Here is a 22,250-nt window from a genome sequence, read left to right as displayed (position 1 = left end):
TATATATATATATATTTTCCATTTCGTAGCTCCACGTCTAATTGAGCCATCATACACATGGGTCTATCTCATCGGCTCCTAATGTTGCGAATTAGTTCATATTCTACTTGCCCCTTCCTTTACTATACCTTTTTCAGTGCTAACTTCTAGCAGTTGATTAGCAGATACTTGCAGATGAAAATATGCTATATTTCATAGCATTTTACTGTTTTAAGATTTCTCACATATCTTCTTTCTCTAATAAACACAACAAATGAAAGCAATGATTTTATTGATCTCACAAAAGCAAAAATTAGGGCTCAGTGAAGTATACTGATTTGTCAAGTCTATAAACCCCCCAAAATAGCAAAAGATTCTGAGACTCTAGCCCTAATCTCATTTCACAGTATATGTAATAACTGCCTTTAAATTGGGGGGGAGGGTAGAAATGATGCATGTGGGGAAAAAATATTTCAAAAATTCTACTAAATCCACACTGTACTCCTCAAAATACACTGGCTAGCATCTCCCTTTTCTTTTTATCTCTAAACTTTGAAATCCCATTTTTAAAGAATAAGTGAAGAGGAATTAAGGAAGAATCCCACCATGACTGGTATCTCATTCCCAAATCTATTCTTAAATATGGGAGAAGGATGACTTATACACTTGGATTCCCTAAGTATCTTTACCAAGATTAAAAGCCACCTGTTTTTAAGGATTTAGAGATAATACTATCATAAGATTGCAAGTGGCATTCCCAAAGGGTGGTCAACTTTGGCCATTGCTATCCTTTTATAGAGACATATAGACAACTGGAGTAGGTGCTGCATGAGGATCTTTATGTTGTTCTGACACATGACATACAGACAGAGGCAGCTTTTTTTTTTTTTTTTTTTTTGGTCTTTTTTTTAGGGCCATACTCACAGCATATGGAGGTTCCCAGGTTAGGGGTCGAATTGGAGCTGTAGCCACTGGCCTACACTATAGCAACGCGGGATCCGAGCCACGTCTGTGACCTACCTACACCACAGCTCACAGCAATGCCAGATCCTTAACCCACTGAGCAAGGCCAGGGATCGAACCTGTGTCCTCACGGATGCTGGTCAGATTTGTTTCCGCTGAGCCACAACGGGGACTCCCAGAGGCAGTTTTGAACACCTTATATGTCTGAATCTATCTGAAGACCTCCCTACCCTGTTTTCATTAGAGATTACCAAAAACAAACAAACAAACAAAAAAACAAAAAAAAAAAAAAAAACAAAAAAGAAAGATAGAAAGAAAGAAAACTCAAATAAGATCTCTTTAACATGTATACGCTCATAAAAACCTAGAGCCAGGATTTTGATGGCTTTACACACTTACACTTAGACATCTGTATTTTTCCATCTTTACCTGCATACTTAGAAAGTACAATTTTAAAACAAAAACCATTTACACTGAGGAGAAGATGTGGAGGCCATAACTTGTAGCTTTTTTTTTTTTTTCTGGTTCCATTCTTCTTTTTTAAATTTTATTGGAGTATAGTTGACACACAATGCTGAATTAGTTTCAACTGTACAGTAAAGTGAAATATATATATATATATCTTCATTCTTTTTTCCCATACAGGTTATTACAAATTTACTTGCAGCTTTATAAACAGTCATCTTCTTTGATGAATGAAAACATCTGTCTCACTTTCGCTACTGGAGAAATATGGTTGGATCCCACCATGAAGAATTCCGAATATAAGCTAATTCCTGAAAAAGCTCCTGCCCTGTTTATTACTAGCTAAGAAATATTGAATTCCTGAGAGTTAATCTCAGCACATAGGGACTTTTCCCCCCTACATTCCAAACTAATGTTAAAAGCTAAGGAAAAAGCTTGACATCCCAGACTCACGGCCAGTTAAAAATTGTCATTTTTAAAGGCTAATACAGTATTTTAAAATTCATTAATATATATATCTACAATATTAAGTTTGCCACTGCGGTCTTAAATCTGATAAGTAAAGAGCTATGTACACTTATAAAAACACATTTACAGAAGACGATAGATTAAAGATTCATCAAGGGGAAATTCAGAAACAAAGTTTTTGGGTTTTTTTTCTGCTTTTTAAAGAAGGCTATATATATACACATATATTTTTCATAAATATATAAGAATGGAAAGATGTAAGAAGTAGCATCCACACAAAGGAAAAGATGATTTTCTCTTTCTCATACTGTTGGCATTTATCGAAAATGATGATCTAAAAGCCATTTTAAAAAGCAGTAGCTCTAGGCCGCAGGTATTGCTAACAAGAAACTATTATCTGCTCTTTCGGCAAAAAAAGGTCTATATTCTTCATTTCTAATAAACACCAATAACAAATGAAAAAGGAGTTATTGAAATCAGCTGACAGGAAGAGGGGAGAAAATGCATTGTAAACACATTTTAATCAAATCGTTTCTTTAGATTTCACACAAGTTCCAAAACACAAGGTTGGAACTATGAATTCAATAACAACTTCAGTTTCAAGACAGTGTCTAAATCTCTTCAGATAGCCTGTGCAAAAAATTTAAAACTTATTGTTACAAGCTCTTCTAAGGAAGCATCCAGATGTGTAGGCTTTCACCATTTTTTTCCTGACACTTTATTTAGTGTCAATTAAATGTGGAAAATGGATAAATTAACAAAACAGAATAAATTCAGAAAAATACTTACAGATTTTTAATATCAACTGCCCCACGGAAAGCCTTCCTTGGAATTGCCTGAATTTGGTTTTCACTGAGGTCACTAAAAAATAATTAAAAAAGAGATCAAGTTATAAATAGTATTTAAGAATTATTTTAATCAATGTGTTTGAGAAATGATAGGATACTTCTTAAAAAAAAAAAGCTAAAATGAATACTAAAGGATCACAATTAACTCCATCACATTAAATGCAATTTCTAATACAAATACTTTATACTTCTAATACAAATTAAAAAGTTAAATTATTTCTTGAAGTAATTTTTCAGATCTCTAATTTCATTATAAATTATAAACATAGTTCTCAAATTTAAGGGTTGATTTATTTCTGTACAACAGACTATTGCTTTAAAACAAATAGTACATTGTTTTGTAACTCAACTTCAAGGCATTCTAAAGTTTTAGCACTTGATATTTTCCCCACATCACTGACATAACTTTAGAAGTATATAGGAAAAGAGTCCCATTTAACATCCTCGAGAAGACTGGGCAAAACCTGACAAAACCTGGGCAATGTGATTAAGTTTCCATAGCACTTTGACTAATTTTGAAAATGGAATATAGCAGTATATTGGCCTAACAATAAAATCCACAGTTCTTGCATGAAATATTACCAGCAGGTTGATTTAGAACCTTCTTTAAATAATTCTATTATAACCATAAACACAGACTGTCTATATTTGCATTTTAATTTAATTGAGAAATACATTTTAATCACGGGGGGAAGCACTCTCTGAGTTGAAGTGAGAGTTTATAAAAATCACTTATCTCAGGAAATGGATCATGAGGTTTCCTTCAGAGTTTAGATGCAATTCTATGAGCTCACTTACTGCCCTCAACAAGTAGGACATAAATACACACACAAGAAATGTCACTGAAAAGACAAAATTTTAAGTAATACTACCACATAGCAGGAGGATGAAAAAACAAATTATTAAAGTAACAATGAAGGTACTAAAGTTATTTTTAAATTTCGAAATAACTGAACGGTCACAAAGAAAGATGAAGCTACTGACCACGGATGCATGGCGGATGAAACAGAGCCATTTGCCAATTATGTGGAGGCATTTGAGGCGGATTCATTCACCTCTTCTCCCCCAGTGCTTCTTATGACCAGAGCTGGTTGCTCACACACTTATGGCCACACAATAAAGACAACTGACAGACACAGAGATTTAGTGTGTGGTTTTGACCTCATTAGCACCAAGTTTTAAGCAATTGAGATGTTCATTTATATCTCAATAACTGCAATGTTCAAATAAAAAAAAAAGGTTTGCTAAGCAATTTGTAGAGAAATAAATGTAGTCTATTTAAAGAGTAAAGATCTTTAGCAAAATAAAAAAGAAACATACATACATATTTTATTCCAAACGGTAAATATGCAATAAGTGCTTATGCAGGAGTTAAGGAAGCCATTCACGTCCTAACTGAACTGTTTTCAATAGCTTCGGTATATCCTTAAAAGTAATAAAACTGCATTTCCTTAAAAAATTGCTTATTTCTCCAGCCTGCCATTGATTCAGACTGACTTCCTTCCTTTGTTTAATTACATTGAGTTACGAATGTTTAATGGCACATATTCAAAAGGCTTGATGCTACGGAATAATGCTCAAAGAACACTACTAAGTTAGAAGGTAAAGAGAAATTTTGGAGAAAGAAAAATCAGAAAGTAATCAGAAATGTGGAGGGGAAAAAATGAATTTGAGCAACTTTAAATCTGCATCACTCCTTGAAAACCAACAGGTTTTTTTTTTTAGTGCTGTGCCCCTGTTGATTCAATATTTTCTCATCACTTATTATTTTTTTTCCGCTTCTTCTAGAACAAAGTCTTCTTTAGAGACTGTGAAGGTGCATAAAACTGGCAGAAATGTTTGCTTCAGGCTCTGCCTGCTTCCCAGCTCTGCAGCCTTCACCTTCTGCCAGCTGGGGTCATTTATATTTGTCACCTGCAGATGCAGCTCTTCTCGGTTTCTAGGCACAGTTTTTATATGATTAGGGTCTCACATATGGGCAGGAAAGTCAGGAGGATGAGTTTAGATGGGCCATAGAGACACCGCTGAAGGGCACTGAGACACACAGTCAGAACACCTTTCCTTCTGAATTTGCTTTTGGTCCTTTTGAAGGCTTCAGGCAGAAATCTAGGGCTTAGAAGAGTTTGATTCTAACACTTACCATCTTTTTATATAAGAGTGAGAAACCATCAGGCTCAGAGCCTCCCTAAAGTCAGTGGTTTATTATGTCACTGCCCCCCTGAATAGATTCTTCTATAGGGTCTCTGCTCTTGTGTCCAGCTCACTCTGGCAACTAAATTCAGTTATGGATCCCAGGTCCCTTTAGTTAAGTGGGCAATGTTTACCCTCAACAGAAGGAAGAAATTTAGAAAGTTTTCAGTACCTACTGTACGCAAGCTTAAATTTTCAGAAATAATATCAAATTTTTATTTTTCAATCCACATAGCCATCTTGTGAAGTATGTATTGTTATTACTTATGATTATTATTAAAGAAATCAAGCTTCAGAGATGTCTGGTATTAGTGCTAACCAATGACGCAAGGTGTTAATGTGGATGTAGGAGAAATCCAGATAAACATTGAGTCGAGATGTGGAGATTTCAAAAGATGACTTGGGGATTACTTAATCCATCTCAGTATGACCTTCCTCTGGCTTAAAATTTAGGAGATTTTTTTAAAAAAAACCTCATCATAGCCTCTGCCTTAGGTCATCTGCATTTTTGTATGGAGGTGGGAAACCAGAACTTTTTATGGCAACAGCTTTTGGTCTGGTTTGCTTAGAAGGTATAATATGTAGTGGAGTAGTAAGAGATGAGGTTGGAAGGAAAAGTCTGTGGTGGGGTTAGGACACATTTTGGTACTGATTAGGGAGTGTCTTATTTCAGCAGACAATGGTTGGGAGGGAAGAATGAGAGATGGGAGGAGGCCAGATGCTCTTCCTTAGATTAAACTGGCAACAGAATGTAGGATGAATATTGGGGTCAAAGATTCAAGTTTGGATAACCAGATCCAAGACTTTTATGATAGTTGGAGGAAAAGAGTAATGGAATATCAAGCAATATAATATCCATCAATGCATTACTTGTTTACCCTGGGATAGTCAATGGCTGAAACATCTCCCACTCTTTAGATAGAAAAGGAGCAGAAGATTAGAACTGTATGAGGGATGCAGGAAGAACAGAACCAACATTTAGAAGTGAACCGTGTATGGATATGGATTAGGCAAAGAAGAGAGAGGAGAGAGATGTCACTTTGAACTTAGATTAGAGGAACCATTAACAAAATAGAGAAATCGAAATTTGCAGTGTCTGTTATGAGGTTGCTTGTGGAAATTGTTCTGTCTAGTTAGAGAGACGTGATTGATATCTTACAGTTTGGTGACCACAAAGATCGTATAGGATAAGAAAAGCTTAAGTGGCATCTGAGAAAAGTGATCCAGGACATTAGAGAAGTTACAGTTATTGGAGCCTTGACTGATTCAGGCCATTTTCAAAATAAAAAGGGCCTTTTTTTTTTTTAAAGTTGATAAAAATGATTGAGATCAATATTCTTCATCCTCTAGTGTTGGTAAGGGGTTGGTGGCAGTAATCCAAAGAGAGAGGAAGCATGCCAGGAGAATTAAGAGGACAGACAGCAGACTGAGACTGAGAATGAATTCTTTAGCTTTGCCATTATTAACCTTGTGACCTTGGGAAAACTGCATGTTTTCTGTACCCTGGTTTCTTCATCTGTAAAATGAAACAATAACAGTGCCTATGTCATAGGGCTGTTAGGTAGATTCAGTGAAATCATACTCTGATTAATGTGCTCAAAAAGTGTCCGGCACGCAGTCACTACTATGGAGGTGTTGGCCACATACATGTTATGATTAGTCTACTTTGCCATGTGCCCCTAAGTGTGTCTGCTCTGTTCCTTGAGAACAGAGTCTGCAGGCAGTGTGAGATATTACTGATGGGAGTGCACTGCTCTGTGAACTATGTGATAGGAGAAAAATGAGTCAGAACTACTGAGTTAGCAGGATGGGGCTGCCAAGGGAAGAGTTTGTAATTATATCACTAGGCAATAGAGTGTAAAAATGTGCTTCAGAGGAGGAAAATGGCTTGATTGGAGTTGATTTTTAGGAAGATTAATTTGGAAATTGAATTTCAGAGCAGGCAGGGACAATAGGCAGAGAGTGCCATCGGGCAGTGTTGTAGAGAAATGGTGGGTCTCCAGTGAACTAGGCAATTATTTTTGGGGAGATCAAATAATAAAGGAGAGAGCTGGGCTTAAGTCCGACTATAAGATATCTGATGTAAGTTAAGGGGCTTGTCATCTTAGGGAGAGTTTAGAACCACTCAAATTTTCTGAGTAAAGGAATAATAAAATGCAAAAAGTGTTTGGGGGAAGCAAGTGTGGTAATTGAGAAGCTGGGATGGAAGATAAGGATATTAAATTGGCTTTGTAAATTTTTGGATACAAATAAATGGAAAGATATTACATGCTCATGGGTTAGAAGAACTAATATTGCTAAAATGCCCATGGTGATCTACAGATTCAATATATTCCTTATCAAAGTCCCAATGGTCAGAAAGAGAAAGACAAATACCATATGATATCACTTATATCTGGAATCTAATAGACGGCACAGATGAACCTTTCTACAGAAAAGCAACTCATGGACTTGGAGAACAGACTTGTGGGTTGCCGAGCGGGAGGGGGAGGGGGAGGGAGTGGAATTACCTGGAAATCTGGGGTTAACAGATGCAAACTATTGCATTTGGAATGGATAAGCAATTAGCTCCCGCTGTATGGCACAGGGAACTATATCTAGTCACTGGTGATGGAGCATGGTGGAGGATAATGTGAGAAAAAGAATGTATATATGTATGTGTGACTGGGTCACTTTGCTGTACAGTAGAAAATTGACAGAACACTGTAAACCAGCTATAATGGAAAAAATAAAAATCATTTTAAAAAAATCCCAATGGGGAGTTACCATCGTGGCACAATGGTTAACGAATCTGACTAGGAACCATGAGGTTGCAGGTTCGTTCCCTGGCCTTGCTCAGTGGGTTAAGGATCCGGCATTGCTGTGAGCTATGGTTTGGGTCGAAGATGCAGCTTGGATTTGGAGTTGCTGTGACTCTGGTGTAGGCGGGTTGCTACAGCTCTGGTTAGATCCCTAGCCTTAGAACCTCCATATGCCACAGGAGCAGCTCAAGAAAAGGCAAAAAGACAAAAAAGAAAAACAACAAAAAACCCCAAAAAACACAAAACCCAATGGTATTTTTTAACAGAAATAGAACAAATAATTAAAAATTTATTTGGTCCTACCAAAGAACCTGAATAGCCAAATCGATCTTGAGAAAGAAGAATGAAACCAGAGGCATCATGTTTTCTGATTTCAAGCTATATTACAAAGCCATAGTAATAAAAACAGCATGGTACTGGCAGAAAAACAGACAGATCAATGGGCCAGAATTGAAAGCCCAGAAATTAAGTCACATGTATATGGAAAATTAATTTATGAAAAAGGGGAAAAGTATACATAATGGACAAAGATAGTCACTTGGATAAACAGTTTTGGAAAAACTGGACTACCACATGCAAAGGAATGAAACTGGGCAACTACCTAACATAGAAATTAAATTCAGGATGGATTCTAGACTTCAACGTAAGTCCTGAAACCCTAAAACCCCTAGCAGAAAACATAGGTAGGAAGCACTGAAATGCAAAAATAAACAGGTGGACTACATCAAACTAGAAAGCTTCTGCACAACAAATAAAATCATCAAAAATGAAAAGGTAACCCATACGACGTAAGATATTTGCAAAACATATATCTGGTAAGGGGTTAATATCTGTAACACACAAAAAACTCATGTAACTAAACACCAAAAACAAAACAACCCAATTTAAAAATGGGCAGAGGACCTGAATAGACATTTTCCAAAGAGATACAGACATTCAAAAAGAAGTTCAACACTACTAATCATTAGGAAAATGCAAATCAAAACCACAATGAGATATCACCTCACACCTGTCAGAATGGCTATCATCAAAAAGACAACAGATACCATGCATTGGCAAGGATGTGGAGAAAAAGGAATACTTTTACACTCGTGGTGGAAATATAAATTGACGCAGGCACTATGGAAAACAGTATAGAAAGTCCTCAAAAGATTAAAAACAGAACTACCATATGATCAAGCAATCCTACTTCTGGGTAAATATCCAGAGGGGGAAAAAAATCACTCTCTTGAAAGGTTACCTGAACCTCCGTATTCACTGAAGCATTATTTACAATAGCCAAGACACTGAAGCAACCAAAGTGTTCAGCAGTGGAAGAATGGATAGAGAAGATGTGTGGAATATTGTTTAGCCATGATAAAGAAGGATATCCTGCTCTCTGTCATGACATGGATAGATCCTAAGGACACCTTCTAAGGGCAATAAGTCAAACATAGAAAGACAAATACTGTATGATCTCACTTTCATGTGGAATCAAATAAAATTGTAACTCATAGAATGAACAGATTGGTGGTTGCCAGAGATAGGAAGTGGGGGATGGGAGAAATGGGTGACAGGGGTCAAAAGGTAGAAACTTCCAGTTAGATTACTATGTTGGAATTCTCTTACATTAAGGATCTAGTATTGTCATTGCTGTGGCTCCGGTTACGTTAGTGGTGTGGGATGATCCCAGGTCCAAGAAACTTCTGCTACCATAGGTGACAAAAACCAAAACAAAACAAAAACTACTGCCTTTGGAATGGATTAGCAATGAGATCCTGCTGTGTAGCACTGGGAACTATGTCTAGTCATTTATGATGGAGCATGATAATATGATTAAAAAGAATGTATACATGTATGTGTAACTGGGTCACCATGCTGTTCAGTAGAAAACTGACAGAACACTGTAAACCAGCTATAATGGAAAAAAATAAAAATCATTATATAAAAAAATTTTTAAAAAGAATGAATGAGATCAGTGTGTGCTGTACACTTGAAACCAGTATGACATTGTAAATCAACTACATTTCAATAAAATTTTAAAAAAGAAAAAAAAAGATTACTATTACTATGTTCTGGGTATGTAAAGTATAGCATAGTGACTGCATTTAATAATGTATTGTTTATTTGAAGATGTTAAGAGGGTAACTCTTAAAAGTCCTTATCACGAGAAAGTATTTAACTACATGAGGTAATAAATGTTAACAAAATATATTGCAGTGATCTTCAAAATATATCCAGAATCTGACCTACCTCCACCTCCGCTCCCCTAACAATGCCACCATCCCCCTCTTTGCTGGGTTATTTTAATAACTTCCCAACCATCTCTCTGATTCTCCCTTTGCCTTCCTATAATCATATCTTGCCACTATCTTATCAAAATTCATCCTTGATGTCACATTTTACCACAGGGGAAACACTTAAAGCATTACAAGGTCTACAAGTCTCCCAAATACACTGGTCAACACTTTCGACCTCATTTCTTTCTACTCTCCATCGTGCCCACTCTTCTCCAGCCATGCTGGCCTTTTTGAAATGTCTTGAACTCTTCAGACGGTATCTCACTTGTAGGCCTTCCTTGATACCAGCTGTGCTTCCACGTCCATCTCAAACCTTCATTCATTAATTCTATTCTCTTAATTCACCTTTTATAAAATCATGTATCCAAATGTCTCAGTTTATCCACATTTTATCTTGTCTTAAGCATTTAGGTCCTATCTCTATGAAATGAAGGATCAAACACTGTGCAAAGTACTGAGCAAATAATACCTCCTTCAATACAGTCCTCCAAGTCACCAGATGAGCCTTGGGCTAAGATCTCTGTAACCTATTAGCTACATGATGCTGTGCAGGTCACCTACCTTCTTTCTGCATTTGCGTGTCTGTAAAATGGGCTCTTTTGCCTGGTCCAAATAACAACCTTATTATTAATGCAATTTAATATTCAAATAATTCAATATCAATAAGCTATTACATAATTACACATTAATTATAAAACATAATCTATTATTGGGGGGTTAATTGTTCCCATCTTCTGTGTTCTTACGGTAAGTTGTGCACATATTTATTGTAACAATCCAAAAATTTTAGTTGAATCCTTTTCTTAAACAACTGTGTCTCCTGCTAGACAATGTGATAACTGAAGGCAGAGATTTTAGTTCACCCTGTTACTGTAGCATTCTAGGCATATAACAGGCCTTTAATGAACAAAGGTTTATGGAAAGGAGGGAGCAAAAGTAAAAGAAATTCTAAAGAAAAATCTTCTAAAACATGGCACCTTCCTGGATGTGCATGAGTAAGGATGAGGGATGATATGTATAAGCCTGTGGTTGGGGTCCTTAAAAGTAATAAAACCTTTTTTTTTTTTCTCTTTTTATGGCCGCACCCATGGCATAAGGAAGTTCTCAGGTTAGGGGTTGAATCAGAGCTGCAGCTGCTAGCCTACGCCACAGCCACAGCCACACCGGATCCAAGCCACATCCATGACCTTTGCCACAGCTTGCAGCAACACTGGATCCTTTACCCACTGAGCCACAACAGGAACTCCCAAATCTACTTATTATTAGTAGTAAAATCCGGTATTAAAGATACAATGAGGGGAAATCGGGGAAGAAAACTGGACTCCTGAAAAAGACTTTTAAATATATTGGTATCAAGCCATTTACAGGAGAGGTAAGTGTCCATGTTTCAGAAAACCTTGGCGATATTAAACCAGAGCTCAATACAGAGATCAGAAAGAGAAATAATGAGTCTTTGTACCATAGAGAGAATTGAACGATGCACTGAACATAGAAATCTTCTTTCAAGTGCTACACACTGGTGAATTTCACATTGTCCTTAAGAACCAAGGTTTGATGTACTCAAGATATTAATATCTGAAGGTGGGAAAGCCAGCTATGTTTTCTCTCTCACCGCTACTTTCTCATTCATCCATTCAGAAGTATTTACTTACAGCACAAAATCCGAAGTACTCACTGCTCTGTGATAATTCTGTTTTTTATAGTATGTTTTTAACCAACAACTTGCCCACCAGGGCTGTCTCTTCTACATATACCCTTTTTCTTCCAGGTTGTAATATGCGAAATAGATTTTTTTTTTCTTAATCGTTCTCTGTCTGATGTATGAATCGTGTCTTTTGAGGGGAAGTCAGTATTGTTCCTCCACTAAAATTGTTTTGTCACTGGGCACCGAGAGTGACATCTAGTCCTCAGCACCCAAAGCTTTATTGAACACAGAAGTAATAAGACACATCTACATCTATTTTTCTTCTATTCTCTAATTTGATAAGTGTTTTCTTACACTTAATACAAAGTGTCAATAGATTTTTACACAGCTTACTGACAGCAGTTGTAATAATTACTGTAAAATAGATACTTAAATGTAAAAACATGTTCAATTTAGAATTGATAAAAAGGATAATACTAAAAGCTAACATGTATTGGGCAATTATTAACTGCCAGGTGACACTGGTTTATATAATTGTTCCTATAATCCTATCAGAATGTACTCTTATTCCATTTGGAGGCAAGGAACTGATGTTTATAGAGGTTACAAACTGTAGCTTCAGTCATATAGCTACTAAGCAAAACAGGAACTTGAACTTGGCTCTGCTGTTCTCCAAACCTCATGTACTTAACTACTGCTGCCCTGCCTCTCACAGGAAGTGGCTTCTGAGAGGTCTGGCTCTCCAGCATTGTATGACCCTGGAACTGTGGTTTCAAAGTGTCATTCTAGGAGCATCCATAAGAATCCTCTGGGGAAGTGGTTTAAAAAACATGATGCTGAGTTTCACCAGAGATGCCAGGCAGAATCTCTTGGGAAGAGGTCCAGGAATCTGTGTTTTTAACAAGTCTGCTGGGTAACCAGTATCCCCACTGTCTTTGAACCCCATGTTAGTAGCCCTTTGGAATATCTCTGATAAACTATCTTCTAGCTTTTCTGTGGTTTATAAGTATGGCATTTGTTTATGTGCATCCAGCTGGAAGTTGTGAATGCCACCAGCAAATAATAAATAGGAAGTTCCATTAAAAAAAGGATATATATAGTTCTCTGACCGAAGAGGAGGGCTGGATAAGAGGCCAATTTTTTCATTACGGTGAAACATACACAGCATAAAATTTACTATTTGAAGTGTAGAGGTCACCGGCAGTAAGTACTTGCACACATTGCTATGAAACCATCATCACTACCCGTTTCCAGAATGTTCAGAGAGGACATTTTAAAGACTTTTTTGCATAATGTAAGATCTTACAACCAGGACACCAATCTTGAAATAATAAATAATTCACAATGTAAATAATTTTTATCTTTTCTCTTTCTCCCTTCAAAATAGTATCATAAAATTGCCTCATATTAATACTGATCTTTCCAAGCGATTTTAAGTCGCATTCTGGGCCTGTAAGCACACTAATTAAACACATTTAAAGAGGACATAGATAATTGGGTAGAGTCATCAGGTAATCAGAGATTCTAAAAACAGTGCATGACAACAAATTTTTAAAAATAACCTCCCAGTGTACATTTTATGAGAAGGCCCCTGAGCTAATAACCCATGTTTTATGATAACCCATGTTTGATTTTTTTGGCACAACTAAACACACAGATAACCACAACAGCTGGAAAACACCCCCAGATGCCTGCAGAGCTATCCCAGAGGGTCCTGTACTGAGACAGGATTGTGAGCAGATTTTGGATAGAAATCGTTGGCTCCACTTCATTAAACTATGTGACCTGGTGACCTTGGTTAAGTTACCACGATTTTTGAACCATGATCTACTCACTTTAATTCTACAAAAAAAAAAAAAAAAAAAAAAAAAAAAAAAAAGTAGCAAGCATTGCTATGTTGGAGACACTGCAAGGACTGCAGGATCCGATTCATTTCATGCGATCATTCCATGCGAATATGTGAAGTGCGAGCCAGGTCTTAGCACACAAAGGCCCTTACATATGTTACTTTCCTGCACTTTGATTAGCAATTCAGTTCACTTCAAGAATTATTTATTGAGGGAATTGTGTGTTGAATATACTGCTAGTCCTTCGAGATAAAATACATAAATAACATGGGTCTGCTCTCAAGAAGCTCAGATTCAGAACAAGAAAGCAGGCAGGTGAGGTGATCACTGTATTTCTGAACTGATAAAAGGAGCAGTTTCTGAAAGGGAGAAATATTTTAATTTTGTCCTCAATTGGAGATACTTCCCTTTATCACTTTTGTCATTGATGGATGTGTTGGGGTGGTGGATGGTAGTAAAAACAAACAAAACAAAATTAAGAAAAACTTTGCTATGGAGTTTCTTTTAAATTTTTATTATGATACAATGGACATACATGATTAGATTAGTTTCAAGAGCACAATGTGATGATTTGATATTTGCAAATATTGTGAAAAGATGGAGTTGTTTAGGTTCACATACGGATTCACAGACTATATAGTTGACTTTGAACAAGATGGATTTCAATGGCACAGGACACTTATATGAAGATTTTTTTCAATAAATATACAGTCAGCCCTCCATATGTGTGTATGTGGAACCCGCAGACATGGGGGTTGGCTGTAAATGCACACACTATGTAATATACATGCATGGATTCCTGTCGGGTCTTTGTATATCCATTTCCCTGTGCCTGGAATATTCACATGTTAGTCCTTGGTTTATGTGGTTAATTCTCCTACTCATCCTTTGTAAAAAGGTTTAAATAGTCTCTCTTCTAAAAATCATTTCAGACATATTCTAATACTGGCATAGACTCCCTACCTCATGGTCCTATAACTTGTTATACTCAATTGATGATATACTGGATTATAACTGCTATTTTACTTGTTGACACATCCCATGAGAGCTAAAAACTCCTGAGAAGAGATACTGAATAATTCATCATTGCACCCTCAGTGCCTAACACAGTGCCTGGCTGTGGTCAATAAAGCATAAATACAAATGTCCATAATTGATTAGCAAATTAGTATTATACTTACTGACATTTAGGTTCTCAAGCAAATTACATATTTAGTAGGTAATTGATTTTTTTTTCCTTAGGATATACTATATGAAAATGTCATCCATCATCTATTCTGGTAATTTAATACCATGATGTATGGATTCTTTGCTCCTCAAAGCTATGGTAAAAATATTCTTTCTGTGCTTTAAATATCTTTACTGAGATCAGTAAGATAAAGGTTATAACAAAGTTAGAATGACTGTGTTAATATAAACACATATTTGAAGTGGGAAATAGTTGCTAGAAAATTTTATTCAGCCTAAATAATAATCTCAGTCTCAGCTGACAGGCTTTAAAGCTCTTCAATTCTCTCAGTAATAGGCCCAGGAATATGTGTGAGTTTCATAATTTAGTCAATAAAACATGGATGCCAACCGATAAATAATAATTTCCTAATTATAACTCCATGTGTTTGTGTCAGGAATTGCACTATTCATGTATTGAGACATTAAAAATGTGATGATATTTTCTCATCAAAATCACTGCAAGACAGTAAGGAAGATCATATATACATATGAATAAGGAGCAAACATAAACTCAGGACATGCATGAGAAGACTAAATAATGAGACACAACAATGAGGTGACATATAAATCAGGAAATACTTTTGCAAGGGGAAGGCATTTGAGTCTTAGGAAAAGTGATGGAGTTGGTTTAGTAAGAAGAACTGGGAAGCTGTTTCTAAAGAAAAGATCAGAATGAAAAGACCAGAAACACACAGGTATAGTAAATGTAACATTACTGGAAGTGAATGGTAAGAAGACAGAATTTTGCTGTATTGAACAATTAATTAGAAGGCAAGAGAAGCTGTGTTGGGATTTCAGAACACTGAAATAAGACGTCTGAGGAGTTTTCAGTTAATCTTCTTTGCAGTAAGAAACAAGATGAAAAAGTAATAAAACAAGATGAAACAAAGGCTTCAGGAATCTTCATGCAAGAACGACTGGAGCACAACATCTAACTAATTCAGAGCAGAAATATTTGGTGCTCTTTTCTCCTCCCCAATAGTTCTCAAAGGTACATTTGTCAATGAAAAGTCACTGTCAATGTGTATCCTCAATTCTGACTTTCTAAAAATTTCTGCTCTATGAAGCTGGCTAACCATCAGCTTTCCTTCCAGAATTTACAGATTTCAACTAAAAAGTGATTCTTGATAATTATGAAAACATATTCAGTGGAAGACAAGGTTCAGTTGAAACACACTTAGAAATCAACAACTGATAACTAAAACTGGTAAACATCAAATCTCAATAAATTAGGATCCAACCAAAAAGAAAAATTTGCAAATAGACTTTAACGGCTCTCCTGAGACAAAATTTACATACCTACAAGTTTGCTAGTCTAAACTGTACAATTCAATGTTTTTTAGATTATTTAGAGAATTGCAGTAACAATCATCATAATCTAATTTTAGAACATTTTTCATTACCCCCCAAAGAAACCTTGTATTTATGAGCAGTCACTCTCCTTTCCCTTCCCCATATTGTAGCATGTATCCACAGTTCATTATTTATTGTCAAATAATATTCCGTTGTATGGATATACCACACTTGCTTATCCATTCTTTAGTTGATAGATGCAATAGACATTGTAAAGCAATCACTGCTTGTGCTGGGGACTAGTATATTTAATATGCTCTCTGGTCCTTTGTGATAATTTTGTACTTGGTTTGATACATTTTTAATATAACAGAAGCTTAATTTTGGGGCTATGGCCATCGAGAAGTGGTTACTACTTTAGACCGTCTTGAACCCTTTCACAAGCCATTCTCTCTTAGAAACTTGTTTTGGTTCAACTCTGTACATCTTCCTCTAATTTTATTTCCAGATACACACAACAGCTCTACAATACATGATATAGTCTTTTGATCATGCTCACAGAATTTTCAGAGGCTACAAAACCTTTTTTATTTGAGTTTGGGATAAAACTGTACTTAAAAATGAGAATGTTCCCATGGTAGCTTAGCAGTAATGAACCTGACTAGTATCCATGAAGATGCAGGTTCGATCCCTGGCCCTGCTCAGTTCGGATCTGGCATTGTTGTGGCTGTGGTGTAGGCTGGCAGCTGTAGCTCTGATTCAACCCCTAGCTTGGGAACTTCCATATGACGTGCGTGCGGCCCTAAAAAGACAAAAAAAAAAAAAAAAAAAAGAAAAAGAATAAAAAGAGGAGCTTCCACTGTGGTTCAGTGGGTTAAGAACCCAACATAGTGTCTGTGAGGATGTAGGTTTGATCCTTGGCCTTACTCATTGGGTTAAGGATCTGGCACTGCACTAAGCTGAGGCAAAGTTTGCAGATGCAGCTCAGGTCTGGTGTTGCTGTGGCTTTGGCACAGGCCAGCAGCTGCAGCTCCAATTCGACCCCTAGCCTGGGAATTTCCGTATGTTGCAGGTGTGGCCATAAACAAAATTTTTTTTAAATGGGAATAGATGCTTTTTATCCCCATATCCATATCCATATGATATCTGAATAAATGCTGTTATATGTTTTTTTCTAAATGTATGTACATGTGTGATAGACAAAGAGACATAAGAAAGAAAAAGAAAGATACAGAGAGAAAAGCTCACTGTCTAAAAACATGGGTATATAGGTATATATATATATAGATATCTTAATCTCACTACCTGTAATTTAGTTACAAAAATGTAAAATATTATGATCTAAGAAAGTTTTTCTTTCCATATTTAAATCGATTTAAATGATTTTCAGTTTAAAAGAATTCTATATTTTAATTCCTAATGAAAATTTTAGAAGCTTCACTTGAAGCATTTCTGGAATATTCTCCAGAAAATTTATTTTAGAAAAGAGGCAGAATGAAAATAGTTGGCAAATACATCTATCCTAGCACTCTTTATAGATCCTAATTTAATCCTCTATTCTAGAAAAATCAAGGCAACTTTCAAGAGTTTGCTCTTTTTAATCAGCATATCTTTCTTACTTGTTCTAAAGATTTTTCAAAAGTAGACTGTAATCTAATGGTGCTGAAATACTGCATCAGCTTTTAACAAAAGAGCCGATACTGCAATGTTGCTATTTTATTGCCCACAACGTATGGTTTCCAGTTGAGTATCCCATTAACCTCGGAGTGCCATGATATCATTTTAATTATATAAATTGAAACAGCAATGTATAATACTTATATCATGTAAAAATGGATTCGCTTATGTGCAAGTGTCTAAACTATCTTTCACTCTGAAGCTATAAATTTGCTTTAGATGGCAAACCTGCCTGTAAATTTAATTACTGGTAATTTTATTTTCCTCCACAGTTTAACCTCTCTTAGAATCTGACCGGGAATATCATAAATCTGTATGTCCATGGGCTACTTTGGAAACTACTCAGGAATGATAAATTAGTATTTGCCCAGATTTTAACTTAGAAAAGCAAATAAATATAAATGTGGGTAGGAAATAATGACGCCAACCTGGAAAAGTCATCACAGCTTAAATTCTTTATTTGTTAAAAGGTATAGTGTATGCAGTGAAACTTTTTACTCTAATATATAATCACATAACACACTGCGTGGAAGATAAGTCTTTTTATGCATCTGAAGATCCAAACGGCTGTGTGTGGATAAGGAAAAAAAAAGGAGTTTCATGTAAGAGAGAGATTTTGCATTTGTTCAAGAGAAAGACTAGTTTATATGTAGTAATGTCTTGCACTCCATATTCCTAGAAATATCTGGTACCTTAGAGTATCTCAAGGGCCACATTCCAAGGAACTCGTGCAAGTCTGGGAAGAGGTTGGAGGTGCAGGAACAGGGTTTCAGGTCGATGTTTTCTCTCCTCCCTCAGAATTCCCCACAGGGTAACTATTCTCAAGGGAGCAGAAAGGAAACATGGTTGTCACGGGTGAAAGTACATTTTAGACTTAAGAGTTACACACAGCAGATGAGAACAATCCTTTGTCTTCCTGTGAAGAGAGAGAAGCATACAGCACGTGTTTAAGGACCAGAAGGTCTGGACCTGCATTCAGGTCCTGCTGCTTCCTGGCTTTGTTAGGCAGACCAGCCATTCCAGCTCGCTAAACCTTCACCCCTTCATCTGCAAAATGGGGATAATAAAACCACCTACTTCATGAGGCTGTTGCTGGACACAGCTGGAATAAAACTTGGGCAATGCTTGGTGATGTTCTCGGCACAGAGCAAGTGCCGGACAGCCGTGTGCAACTCTGCCTGTTTCCGTCTGTTCCCTCCACTGCAGGGTGAACCTGAGGACTTGGTCTCTGCCTTCATCACTGAAGAGTATTATCCTGGATATGCCCTTCATTAGCTCTGTGACCTTGTGCTAGTTTTTTATAACTCCTCTAAGCTTTAATTTCCTCATCTTTAAATTAAGGCTAATATTTAGAACACACTTCATAGGGCTATTGGGAAGAATATATGAAATATTTAACATAGGACTTTACCATATTCAGTAAATGTTACATATTATCATTTTAGTGTGGAAATATAGACCAAAAAAAGTGTTTTGGAAGATGTCCTATAAGTTAGGTAAAATTTTAGTGTACCAGTTATATCTATAAAAGTACAATTTAGCATAAAATAGAAAAGCCTTTTTCACAGTTAAACATAGTATCTGTGAATTATATTGCTGTCATTATCAATAAATACTTAAAACAATCTTGGTAAGCTCTGAGCTATTTTAAGGTACATTTTAAATTCAGGGAATTTAAATTCATCAAGTACAGTTTCTGAATTACAAAGAAGGATAAGAGGTTCATAACCCGCATCCGAGTATGTCATAATGTTCTGAATGTAAAAAAGCCATTTTATAATTTTTGAAAGGCAATCTTAAACTAATGTTTCCATTTAATGCACAAACCACCCTTGATTATGCAGGTAGCAGACATTTTAAGGATATCCAAAGCCACATTTTCAAGATACCATTATTTCTGAACTGTATCTAAAAAAGGACTAACTACAGATATAAAATCTGAAAAGCATGGGAGTTCCCGCTGTGGCACAGTGGAAACGAACCTGACTAGTAGCCATAAGGATATGGGTTGGATCCTTGACCTCGCTCAGTGGGGTAAGGATTTGGCATTGCAGTGAGCTGTGGTGTAGGTCGAAGATGAGGCTTGGATCCCGCGTTGCTGTGACGGTGGTGTAGGCTGATTCACCCTCTAGCCTGGGAACTTTCATATGCCGTGAGTGAGGCCCTAAAAAGCCAAAAAAAAAAAAAAAAAAAAAAAAAGAATCTGAAAAGTGACTTCTGATCTTCAACTAGGTGAGCTACTGCGGGTGGGGACTCATAAAGCAAGGGAGTTAGGGGAGAACCGGGACCCCCATTACCCCTGGTACCTAATCTGCCAGAGAATGGCCTCAATTCAGGAGCAGAGGGATGGGTGTGTCTCCCTGTTGATGCCCACTTTCCCTATGGCAAACCATGTTCATGGGCAGAAAGGAAACTGTCATAGTGAAGAGGGAATGAAACGAGATATGGAAAATCAAAGAAATAGTTCAGAACTGTGTTGAAGTAAGAAGAGGGAGAAAAGAACAGGGCAGAGAAAGAAGGGGTGACAGAGGGGACCAAAATAAGAGAGGATGGGATTGAGAGGAAAAAACGCTAAATCGGGTAGGGCAAAACGACAAGTCAGCAGCAACGCAGGGAAAAGAAGTATCAGAGCTGAATAGTTTTAAGACACACAACTTATTCCTTTTAAATACTTGTAGGATTGTGTTTCTACTCAGACATCATTCTATTGTTTTAAACACCACACACTTAATATTCCCACACTAAGAAGCAAGTGTTGTTATCACCAACACACAGTTGAGGAAACGGAGCCTTAGATATTGAAGGAACTTACCCCCCCACGTGTAACGTGCGTTGGGGGCTCCGAAGTTAACAGAAAGTTCCTGCCTGAAAATGAAACAGGCTGGATTGATTCTGAGGTTGGAGAGATGTGAGGAGTGTGGGTGAGAAGTACAAGGCATCTAATATGCACATTTAACACACCATCCCCACCTATCCACTTTGTAACGTCGTAGCTTTATCTTGGGACGCAAAGTTTGGCAATTAGATCTTCTGGTCAATTCTACTTTGACCATGTCAGGTTACACCTTTACAAGGAGACAACATTTACTTCAAATTTCTAATGCACCTCAAACACTTGGTTTGTTTGTTTTTTCCTTTGCCAGCTGTCAACGGGCATTTGAACCCACAGTACTTTACTGAATCTCTTTTAATAATGTACGTCACGGCATTTCACAGTCTAAGCTGATGGAGAACTTACTCCAACACTACTGACCGATCCACTTGCTTAAAACTATTTAGATGCCAGAATAAACCCAGACACAATTGTGCTGTGTAAGTCAATCTATTGGCCACTGAATCAATTCTGCCCACAACTGCTCCAAAAAGGCACTTAAATCAATTTGCTACAAAAGCACTGCATAAAATGATATATGCCTACACTCAGCTTAGTTATTATACACAGAGAATTAGCCACAGAAGATTCAGGGCTCACATATGGGTGCAGTTCTTAGTCTCATAGTGTATCTTTGTGATGAAAATTCATTGATAAAATAGTTCCAACACACATATCATTTGTGTGTGCATTGGCAGGAAATTTAACCTACCAAGTATGAATAGTTTTCTATTTACAAGATCTTGGAAATTTTTATACATCTTAATTAAATTCAATATATCCTTTTCTGATTGTAGAATTTCTTTTAGTTGCATTACATTAGCAGGGAACAAAGGGACCATTTGCAAAGGAAGCACTGTCTGCACTACCTGAGATTTAAAAAAATAAAAGATGATGGATTAATTCCAAAGAAACCATTACCTCAAAATTTGGGAAAAAAAATGTGGGGGTTTGATTTATCCCCCACAGAGAAAGTCACATGTGTCATATTGGAAAGCGGGACAGAGTGACAGGTTGCTGACAGTGGGCTGAACTTCAGGAATGTAACAGAGGTGAAGTTCCTCTGGGATGGGTGAGTGAGCAGCAAAGCTGGCACTGTGACCTATGTCACACCAGTGACCTATGTCCAGGCTAACGCTGCTAGGTGACTTAAAATTGAAGAAAAACATAACTTCTATGGAGGTTTAAAAAAGATGTGTATTTGTAGACATACCCACAAACCTGAATTATTTTAATATTCTTTTTTGAAGTATAGATGATTTGCGATATATTACTTTCAGGTGTACCACATAGTATTCACTATTTTTATATTTTCCTCCATTAAAAGTTATTACAAGATAATGGCTATAGTTCTCTGTGCTATACAATACATTCCTGTCGCTTATCTATTTTATGTATAGTAGTTTATATCTTTTAAGCCCAACTCCTATTTTTTTCCTATCCCCCTTCCCTCTTCCCTTTGGTAACCACTAGTTTGTTTTCTGTAACTATGAGTGTGTTTCTGTTTTGCATATACATTCATTTGCATTATTTTTTAGATTTCACATATAAATGATATCATGCAGTATTTGTTTTTATCTGTGTGACTGTCTTTCCCAAGCATAATATTCTCTAGGGTCATCCATGTCATGGGAAATGGCAGAAATGCATTCTTTTTATGGGTGAGTAATATTTTAATATTCTTATTCTTCTG

At 36.6% G+C, this 22,250-nt stretch overlaps 1 protein-coding gene across 1 annotated transcript in view; it reads right to left on the bottom strand.

Annotated features, from left to right (window-relative positions):
* Nucleotides 1–22,250, bottom strand: part of SLIT2 (slit guidance ligand 2) — a 391,090-nt gene that overhangs the window by 155,045 nt on the left and 213,795 nt on the right. The window contains 1 exon segment of the mRNA XM_021101059.1: nt 2,665–2,736. Coding sequence (XP_020956718.1) covers nt 2,665–2,736 — 72 coding nt within the window.

This window comes from Sus scrofa, chromosome 8 (genome assembly GCF_000003025.6).
Source record: "Sus scrofa isolate TJ Tabasco breed Duroc chromosome 8, Sscrofa11.1, whole genome shotgun sequence".
Classification (NCBI taxonomy): domain Eukaryota; kingdom Metazoa; phylum Chordata; class Mammalia; order Artiodactyla; family Suidae; genus Sus; species Sus scrofa.
This window is presented reverse-complemented; position numbering and strand designations above follow the sequence as displayed.